Source organism: Teleopsis dalmanni, chromosome 2, assembly GCF_002237135.1.
Source record: "Teleopsis dalmanni isolate 2A chromosome 2, ASM223713v2, whole genome shotgun sequence".
NCBI classification, from domain to species: Eukaryota; Metazoa; Arthropoda; class Insecta; order Diptera; family Diopsidae; genus Teleopsis; species Teleopsis dalmanni.
This window is the reverse complement of record NC_051847.1, coordinates 191348135-191358398: the sequence shown is the minus strand read 5'-3', so window position 1 is coordinate 191358398 and position 10264 is coordinate 191348135. Positions and strand designations below refer to the sequence as shown.

The 10264-nt window shown below is 27.4% G+C and overlaps 4 protein-coding genes across 4 annotated transcripts in view; 3 read left to right on the top strand and 1 right to left on the bottom strand.

The window, feature by feature from the left end:
* The window catches only part of LOC119676441 (methionyl-tRNA formyltransferase, mitochondrial-like), a 1432-nt gene extending 1258 nt beyond the window's left edge, over nt 1-174 (top strand). Inside the window, exon 6 of the mRNA XM_038087681.1 lies at nt 142-174. Coding sequence (XP_037943609.1) covers nt 142-174 — 33 coding nt within the window. The remainder of the gene's footprint in view (nt 1-141) is intronic.
* Nucleotides 175-5254: 5080 nt separating this feature from the next.
* Nucleotides 5255-6109, top strand: LOC119678089 (39S ribosomal protein L32, mitochondrial). Its single transcript, XM_038089750.1, has 3 exons — nt 5255-5416; nt 5479-5739; nt 5801-6109. The coding sequence occupies exons 1-3, from the start codon at nt 5323-5325 to the stop codon at nt 6061-6063; spliced, it is 618 nt and encodes a 205-aa protein (XP_037945678.1). The 5' UTR covers nt 5255-5322; the 3' UTR covers nt 6064-6109.
* LOC119676440 (methionyl-tRNA formyltransferase, mitochondrial-like) lies at nt 6094-7592 on the bottom strand. The gene is made up of 6 exons (XM_038087680.1): nt 7588-7592; nt 7321-7458; nt 7067-7267; nt 6862-7000; nt 6646-6808; nt 6094-6488 (listed from the first exon to the last, which is right to left on the bottom strand). The coding sequence occupies exons 1-6, from the start codon at nt 7590-7592 to the stop codon at nt 6103-6105; spliced, it is 1032 nt and encodes a 343-aa protein (XP_037943608.1). The 3' UTR covers nt 6094-6102.
* A 165-nt stretch (nt 7593-7757) lies between these two features.
* LOC119678088 (protein spindle-F) lies at nt 7758-9299 on the top strand. Its single transcript, XM_038089749.1, has 2 exons — nt 7758-8724; nt 8837-9299. Exons 1-2 carry the CDS (start codon nt 7980-7982, stop codon nt 9232-9234), a joined length of 1143 nt encoding a protein of 380 aa, XP_037945677.1. The 5' UTR covers nt 7758-7979; the 3' UTR covers nt 9235-9299.
* The last annotated feature ends 965 nt before the right edge of the window (nt 9300-10264 follow it).

The following is a 10264-nucleotide window of genomic DNA, read 5'->3' as shown; positions in this document are numbered from 1 at the left end:
TTAGAGTATATCTAGTATTTATATTTTAATAATATTACGTTTGGCTTGTAAAATTAATATTATGGGTTCGTGCCAAAAACAAAGTAATTGCGTGAATACTTTTAAAAAAATATCTACAATTTTTTTTAATATTATATATAGATATTTGGTAAGATCTTAATAACTGTAGAGTGAGAAAAATTATATAATTGGAATATTAATTATTAAAATATAATCATTTTCCTAGAATAATCGGCCAAAACGATGCAATTAATTAAAAATAAGAACAAAATTTTGTTGTTATAATTAATTATTTTTCGAACCTCTGTTTAAAGAAAAAAGTTTCTTTCATAATATTTTCACAAATTTAATTTAAAATCATTTTCTTTTAAGCTCCAGAAAAATGAGCTAACGATTCTTAGTGGAGATCTCATAGTCAACCCATTTATTTTAACTTAAAATAATTTTCCTTCCATCTCCAGAAGACGATTCTAGAGCCGATAGATCGATTCCTAGAGCCGATATCATAGTCACTTCACTAAATTTAATTTAAAATAATTTTCCTTTTCCTTCAAGCTCCAGAAGAAGATCCTAAGAACGATTCTTAAGGCTAATTTCACAATTGCAATTCAAGTCATAAACTGAAATATGTCATCAACTCTGTTGACTATATTCATATTGAAGTCAGTTTTGAGATTTAAATTAGGACTGTGTAATCAGTCCTCAATAATCTTAGTTAATCCTCTATTTTCCTACAATGCCTTAAGGCAGCCTATAATTAAACTGCTGTGATAGTGTCAATAATCATCACAATTACATCATAAGCGAATTTATGCTTTGCCAAGCCCTCAAAGTTTAATTATTTGATGCTGAATTTGATTATCTTTATTTACAAACTTTATTTATCTGCAGTAATATTTTGAAACAAAAACTTTGGAAGTAGATGATTCTTAGGATCTGAAAACTACTGAACCATTGCATTTAACAGCAAAAATACTAAAGAGTATCATACAGTACAGTATTAAAAAAAACAGCGAATAATGGCTAAATCACTTAACCCCAACTATGGAAATTACCTATAGCACAGAAATATATATGAATAACTTACATCTTTACTTATATATTGAAAAATCTGTGATTTCATTGAAATACCCTGAGGTTAAGTAAGGTAAGAGTTGTGGCCTTATACACCAAAGCGACCTTGAGCTCTAATAATGACCCGTATTAACGTTGTTCCTACGCAGCCCAGAACGACCAACAATAGAACCGCAGAAGCTCTGCAAGTTAAGTTGTTCTGTCATTAATCAATTAGACAACACCTGTTAAAAGCACAACTCCCCCATTTAGGTCAAAGTTAACCAACCTGACAAGTTTATAAACTTGGTCAAACTCCTAACTGTACAGACAAATGTGCCAAAGACATAACAATTTTAAAATAGGCTTCCTGGTGGATTACCCACCGACACACAGCTGAAGTCATGTCACATAATTGTCATTACATTTTTTTCTTTTAACTAAATGTTAGAAGTAGAAAACTAACGGTTAAAAAATCATACTAAGAGATTGGATAGGGAATATCAATGGATTTTGCTGCAGCTGTAAGAAGGATAAGGAAAATGCTTAACATCTGCTTTGTCAATCTCTAGTATAAAATTAATATAGATTACAGATACAAGGATGTTAATTTATAGAGGAGTTTATTACCAAAAAAAAATATGGAGGGACAACAAAAAAATAAAATTTCTTATTAAATTATCTTTAAGTTGAAATAAATAATATTATAAGAAAACTATTATAAAAATATAAAATTTCAACACAGTATATATTTATACTCATATAATAATGAAATAAAAGCAGAAATAATGAGAGAATCGAGATGATATATTAAAAAATATCTTAAATTAATGAGGTATATATTAAAATTAAGTGCTTTTTTTACTGAAAGTAAAAAAAAATTATAAACAACAATTAATTATAGCAATAAGTATTAATAAAAGAAAAATTATAATTATAATAATGATAACAATAATTTTTATATTAATATCACAATGATAATAATCATAACAATATTAGTAAGAAAAGCAGAAAGCAGTATTAATAAAATTGGGTAATCTAGTTAGAGAGGTCCTAGGATAAGGATATGAATAATGAATTATACTCCCACAGAATGCATTTCCTTGATTGTGAGAAGTTCGAATAATAACAATAATAATAATAAAACAGATATCCGCTATATCTCCACCAATATTACTTCGTTGCCTACAAGGACACAGACAAAGAAATAATTGGAGTTCACAAAAAGCTGTGATGTTGTAAATAAAAAATAAATATGAAACAAACGCAGAATTTAAAAACAAAAATTTATTATCAATACTAAAATAATCAATTAATCTTGTATTTTATATACAGTACCATATTTTGTATATACATAGTGCAAGTGCTAAGTAATAATAATAACAATAATGAAAGTGTCAATAAAATAAAACAGTATGTGATTAAGCATGTATATAAAAAACTTTACAAAAAATATATAATATTTATAATGTATATATACCTTTTTTATATTGAAACAGCAACAAAATCAAATAAAGTGCTAGTGAACACTAATAACATACAAAACAGCACTAGAATGGGTAAAAGCGCTAGGTAGCAGCAATAAGGTGAACAATTTTCTTTAAACTATACATATTACTTTATCTTTACATTATATAAAAAAAAAAAAAAATAATTTAATTTAATTATTTAAATATAGTAGAGCGTAGAATATTGCACTATTAAGAGAAATATATTTATTTTATATACAAAAATACATATTAAGTTATTAATTAATATTATATATTGAAATTTATATATTTTATATTCAAAATAAATCTTTACTGGCTTTTAAATTAGAATAATAAAGAAATATTCTTTATCTATTTGTATTATTTCATTTTTAAATAATTTATAAAATATTATTCATATTTGGATTTAGTTAACTAAAATATGGTGTAGAATTATTTACAGTATTGAGAGAGAGATAAATGTTATATATCAAAAATATATAGTATATTTTTTAATTTTTTTAAATTTTATAAATATTTATAATTTATATCAGATAAGAAATATATGTTGTATACATAAAAATATATAATATATATTTTAAACTTATAAATTGTAAAAATTGAATAATTTATGCGAGATGTAAGTTATAAGTTTTATATAAAAAAATAAAAATAATAGTTTTTAAATTTTTTTCAATTATATAAATATACACAAATAATTTATGTGAGATAAATGATATTTTATCTGATATAATAAATTTACAAAATATATATATTCTTAAAATTTTTTTAAATTATAGAAATATATATAATTTATGTGAATTATAAAACACTAGTTTTATGTAAAAAATTTGAAAAAATATTTTTTTAATTTTTATTAACTACTTATATAAATACAACAAAAATTTATTTTATTAGATAAAATATCTCTTATCTCATAAAAAATATATATTATTATATATACATATTTATGTAGTTAATAAAAAATAAAAATATATTTTTTTTAATTTTTTTATATAAAACTTATGTATACTATATACAACTTAATTTATACATTCTTATAATTTTTATAAAGTATAAAAATGTATATAATTTTTGGGACATCAAAGATAACATATGTATTAAAATATAAACTATATTTTTTCATTTCAATAAATTATAGAAATGTATATAATTTAATTAATATATGAGATTATAAATGGGAAAAAATCTATCAATCAAAATTAACTACCATTAACTTTATATTTAAAAATTTTATGTTTTTATTAAAAACTCACCACCATATTGAAGTAGTCCTTGTTTAGAACTGCGATTGCAGCGTTGTTATCCTGAGACAAGATATTAAATCCATGATAGTTACGGTGTTGTGCCGAGGTGTCAGTGGTTTTGGAAGTAGTTCTACTACCCACAACTCCAGTGAAGTTGGAGCAGTTATACCTGCTCAAGTTTCGATTGAGAAATTGATAGATAAATTTTTGCGTTTGATTACGTGCGACAAATACGTTTAAACCACGACGACCGGAAGTACTTAAACACGCCATATTAATTTAAATATATGTTTTTTTGTTTTATTTTAAGTTAGAAAAAGGACAATTTTATATGTATTAATTTAATAAACACTAAACACTTTATTTGCAAAATAATTTATTTAATTGTTTTTGGCAACATTTGTGTTGATGTTTATAAACAATTTCAAATTTTTCTTTTTTATATTTTTATCTTTTCAATAATGCACAAAAAGAGGAAAAAATTTATTTTATATATTTTTTCAAATTTCGCAAGGACACACAAGAGTCACTTTAGTTTACTTAAAGTGTTAGAGCGATTTGTCTTAGCCTTTACACAAACTTGATAAAATTCGTTACCAAACAAAATTACGGACCGAAGAGGCTATTACGTCTGTTTAAGACCAGCAGCTTCAACAAAGTGTCGTCTGACGCGATATTAAAGCTTAATGTCGTGTTGTTATGTTCATAAGCCGTTGTGGTGAGTTTTCACTTCTTTTAAACTTTAAACGCTATGAACTTGGCTTAAGTAATTTGTTTGTATGTGTATCCGGTTTTGGCGCTGCACGTGTGTATATAGCGGAGTATGTATTTGTGGTTTACCTCCTTGTATGTAATTTTCTCTTTTGTTTACTTTTAAAATTCAACTAGCAGCGCCAAAAATTATTTCATTTGCTCCTCTTTGCTCTTTGGCCATGGACTTTTTTTTCAGCACCTGCCGTTTGCATTTTGCAGTCTACATGTTCAGCACATAATTTTTCTTTATAAAATTATTTATCAAATATAATAGCATTTTTATTTGGAATTTTACAAATCAATCACATTATAAACACTTAACACTTATAGTTATTTTAACTATTTGATTATATGTAATATATAACTGTATTAAATAATTCTGTAATCTGCAGTCAACAGTAGTTTTCTTTTTTGACATTTTGACGTAACTCTTCACATGTCTTATTACTTTCATTCGCAAAAAGAATTTAGCAAATACACAAACCAATTTTGCCACGAACATATGTGTGCTGAAAAATATTGTATTCAATATAAAATAAATATTTAATATAATATATAAAATTTAATGAGAATTAAATTAAATATATATTATATTTTATATACATTAATTTATTAATAAATTTCATTCATAACGTATTGGACAAAAAATTTCTGAATATTTACTCGTTCTTTTTTTTTTGTAACCGCATATGTTTTTAACGAATGTCATGTTAAAGCAAAGCAGTGTAAAAGTGCCTTTAGGAAATATTATTTAACTTGAACCTCTTTCTGTAACCAAAATGTCACGTTATTTAGTATTACGTTTTAAAAATATTTTAAATCATTTTGAAAGACTCTTACCTCAATTATTTCATCAAGGTGGACCACCACCAGGTTAGTAGTCTGCATAATTTTATTACAACTCTTTTGACTAAATTCTGTTTACACAACTGCAGCGTTAGCTCTGGCTGGTATGCCTAGCACACACAATGGTGCTACATGGCGCACAGGAAGCGATAGTTCAGAAAAGTTTAGTCTTAAGGATCTTATAGGTGATGGCATTCTATGGGCAGTGCCAAAACATCGTCGTTCAATTGCTAGACGTCTTCAGCGCAAATTTGGTGTACCAGATTTAGTTTGGAAACCATTAAAAATTAAAACGCATTTACGCAATTGCACTGAATGTGGTCATGATTATGAAGCTGGTGTGCTTTGCCGTATGTACTGCCATTAAAAATTCTTATAAACATTATATTAAACAAATTTTATTTCCTTTAGCACATTGCTATGATAAGGTACGTAAAGAGACGCAATTGATGCAAGATAAAATCCAGGAACAATTGGGCTTATCCCCTGTCGAACAGGAAGTGGTGGTTCTGTATGATGGTGAAAAAAGAGAACAGTCTACTGAATACTTGAATGGCAAACGTATAGTTGAAATGGAAAAGCCGCGTCCAATGTGGTTCTCTAAAAATTTAATACAAAAAACCACACAGCAACCTGCTGATACTAAAGAAGTCAAACCTTCTGATTTGGGTTAAAATTTAGAGAGAAAACTCAATAAACCTTTAATTCAATTATTAACAAGCAACTTTTTTAATCTCGAATAATAGATTTGCTATCGTTTGTTTCTTCAAATAACCATTATTAAATTCCATAGCACTCATTATTTTTTTGCCTTCGATTCGTAACTGATGCACTTCTATGTAAGAGTTATTGGCACATCGCACATATAAACATTTTTTACTACGCTGATATATAAACGCACCAGGTTGTGAATGTAGCAACATATCTGCTTCTTTTGTTATAAGCTGCGGTAATTTGATGTCAACCAAAATTATAGTTTTGCCTTGAAACTGTGCGCTTAACTGTTTGAAGCCGTGTAAAGCACGAAATCTCGCGTGTAACTGTTCTGCATTTATATTAGACCACGTCACTTCCGTTAAACTTTGTGTTATCCTAGGAGCTGAAAATAAAACAATAAATGCTAACAGTACCAGAGAGATATGCAATCAAAACTTATTAACTTTGCATTCAAAAAGTTATTAATTGGAATTCAACAAGTTATAGTAAATATCGAAAATCAAAACTACAACTATTTGGTTGTTTTATTTAAAGCTTACCGTAAGTAGCAGCTGCATTATCTTGTTTCGTTGCTATTGATAGCTTATTATGAAAATCACGTAGCACATCAATTAATAAGTTAGCACCATGTTCAGCCAACTCCACGTAGAGTTCAGACATATATACGTTTGGTCTTATATTGATTTCACGTTGCGCCAAAATCTATTAGAAAATATATCATAATAAATTCTAATAAAATAATAAGACTTACATACATCGCCTATATCAAAATGCTTTGGTTCTATCTTCATAATAGATACGCCAGTCTTTTGATCACCATTCATAATAGCATAAATAATGGGCGCAGCACCTCGCCAACGCGGTAGTAGGCTAGCATGCACATTTATCATGCCTCTAAATTTTTTTATTAATATAAAAAAAAATTATTTAATAACTTTATAAAACAATTAACATACATACAAAGGAAATGATTCAATTAATTTTTGTGGAATTAAATGTCCAAACGATACCACCACACCAAGATCATAATTATGGCACAACTCTGCTTCAACCGGCCAACGGTGCAAAGCTATATTTTGTTGGCTTGCAAATAAGCGTACACAATTTGCGGGATTTTTAAAAGATGTCACTGTGCCTAGCTGATTTATTATATCTGTAGAACTAAATTATTTTTAAATATAATTGAAATAAATTGTATAAACAAAAGATCTTACCTATTTTTATGCAATATCTTTAAACTTGGTAGAGAAAAATTGTCAGTACCAAAAAATAGCACGTTTAAACCTTTTTTAACGTCTGTAGCTAAAAATCTTTTAGGATACTGTAAACTATTTGCACAACAAACAAATTTTCTTTTATATTTATATAAATATTTAAAATATTTATTAGATAAAATCATGTTTATGAATATAAAAGTAACGAGAATTGTATCAACAGCAGTTGCTCTTTGACAGTTGACAGCGACAGTCTTTTTAACTTGCTGCATATAATAAAAAAATTTTTATTATTATATATAAACATAAAATGGCTTTAAATTAATTTAAATATATATATAAATATATAGACAAAATTTTTATTATTATATGGAAATCAATTAAATATTAAAATTAATGGAAAATACTCGTTCGTTTTTATTTTACTCGTTACATTTGACAAACGCAAATAACAACCTCAAAAGCAAATGTCAAAAACGCTTTCAGCTGATAGTGAATTGTCAAAATAAAGGAATTTATTTTTATTTTTGATGATACAGGTTTCGAGTGTCTTCTTTCCAATTTTTGTACATAATAAGAAGTACGAGGTGTTTATAGTTTTTATAAAATTAAATTCAGCACTTCGTTATTAAAGTTTAATAAATAAAAATTATATTGAAATGGATACACCCGATACAATGCAGATTGCATTGCGTGTTGCTTTACAGACAATGAAGGAGCGATGTGTTGCCTTGCAAGAGCGTCTTACAATTGTTGAAGAAGAAAATCGTGAACTACGTGAGGAAAATGCACAGCCAAATATAAATCATAATTATGACACAAGTGACGGCACTGCTGAAAATTTGCAATTACGCATGCAAATAGCAGAATTACAACGACAAAAAACACAATTGAGCGAACATATAAATATGGTATCCACTGAAAACCGTAAATTATGGTCACGACTTTCACAAATGGCTAAAGATCAAGGCAAAGTAGTTGGTGCCAAAGAAAATGATAATACAGTTGTTAATGATGATGAACATGATGCAGTAAATAGTCCACGTCGAAATAGTGGTGCCAATCAAAATCTAATACGTTCAAAGACTTTCACACAACATTCACCAAATCCACAACTACGTCAAAAATTGATCTCAAACGAAATTTCAGATGATATAAACGACTTGAGTATGGAGGAAGTTGCTTTAAATGCATATAGTGGCAATAATAGACTACCAAACAAAACAGATTTGGGATTTACTTATTTTAATGTAGATGAAACTACAATTGGTGCAGATGCTACAACTCTTGATGTAAATCAAGAAGCAAAAAAATGTATTGCGGGTTTAGATGAAATGCGTGCTGAAGCTCTTAAACAACAACAGGGACTTTATGCTGCATTAACAGCAATTGAGAGTAGAATTGGTGAGTTTAATTGTTTTTAAAGGATCGCTGTACTGATTGCTATAAAAAATTCATATTTGTATATTTTACTTGTTATCTCTATTAAAATAATTTCTTGTATTCACCCTTTCAGCTTTGCAACCTTGTTCGAAATGCGCACAAAAAGCTAAAAAACCGGAAATGGCTGATAAAAGTCTTGAGACTGACGAAAGTCTTACTGATGTCAAATTTTTTAACAACAATCAAACAGTTCTTGAAGTCAATACAAATTCACAAAGTCACAACAATATAGATACAAATGATAAACCCAGTCAACCTACACAGCATCTCAACATTATAGAAGAAAAAATTAAAGCTGATGAAGCAGATAAAATGTGTCCAATGTGTGGTAAAATCTATTCTAGTGTTGTAACCTTTGACTCTTTTCGAGAACATGTTGAAACACATTTCATTGATGACTCACTTGAAAATGACACCAGTTTTGACCGTTTCCATAATGAACTCATTTCGCATACCGTAGGTGACTTCTGACAAAGCAAAAAAATTTATTTCTCTTCCGAACTGTAAAATGTATATTTTTTTGCCCTTATTTTATGTTTAGAATTAATAAAAAATCATTATGTTATATATATTAATACAATTGTCATATAATGCTTATATAAAAATATTTTTCAATGTATATTTTAGCAACTATTTTTTATTGCGAAACAAATTTGCCAAAAAAATAAGAAAAATTTGCTATTGCATCAGAAAAATGTTTATGTAATATTTTGTACAGAATCCTTTTGTTAGATTCTATCAAATGTATTCATTTATATTCAACAAATTAATATTAATTTTATATGTCTGTATAGGTTTTAAGTTTATGTATTACATTATTTTTATCTGTAATGTAAATATTTTTACAAACTACATTTTTAATAAACATTAGTTACAATATATTATCATTTATTGTGTAAATGTGTTCTGTTATGATAAATTGTTCTTTTTGGTATAAGTATATTCTGTAGTACGTATTGTAATGACGATTTAATAATAGACCGGATTCTTGATGTATTAGAAATATTCTTCATAAAATTAGAGTTAAATTTTTGCGTGGTCTTCAGAGTTGTGAACCGCATTTTTGTGCCTAAGAAAAAGGATAGCTTTAAAAACAAGCGATGACTTTCAACCTACTGTAACCAATAAAGCGCAGGAATGTGATATGATAAAATTCGCTAAACATTAATTCAAAATAAATAAATATTTCTCACTAATAATAAGCTGTGATCAAATAACTTCCAGCAGTATTAATTGAAGCGATAGTAATTTATAACATGAACATTTTTTGCTGAGTATGCTTTTGTTGTTGTAACTCTTGGAAGCATTGTCGCTATTGGCAATGGTAAGCGGCAGTTAATCAGCGTTTCTTGACGCCCTAACGAGTGTGACGTTTGAAGAAAGAAAATGTTGTTGCTATTATTGTGGCCCATCGGAGTGTATGTAGAAAGCAAACACAGAAAGGGATCCCAAGACAAGAAAATAATAAAGGAGTGCGAGGAGATTACGTAAAATAGTATAA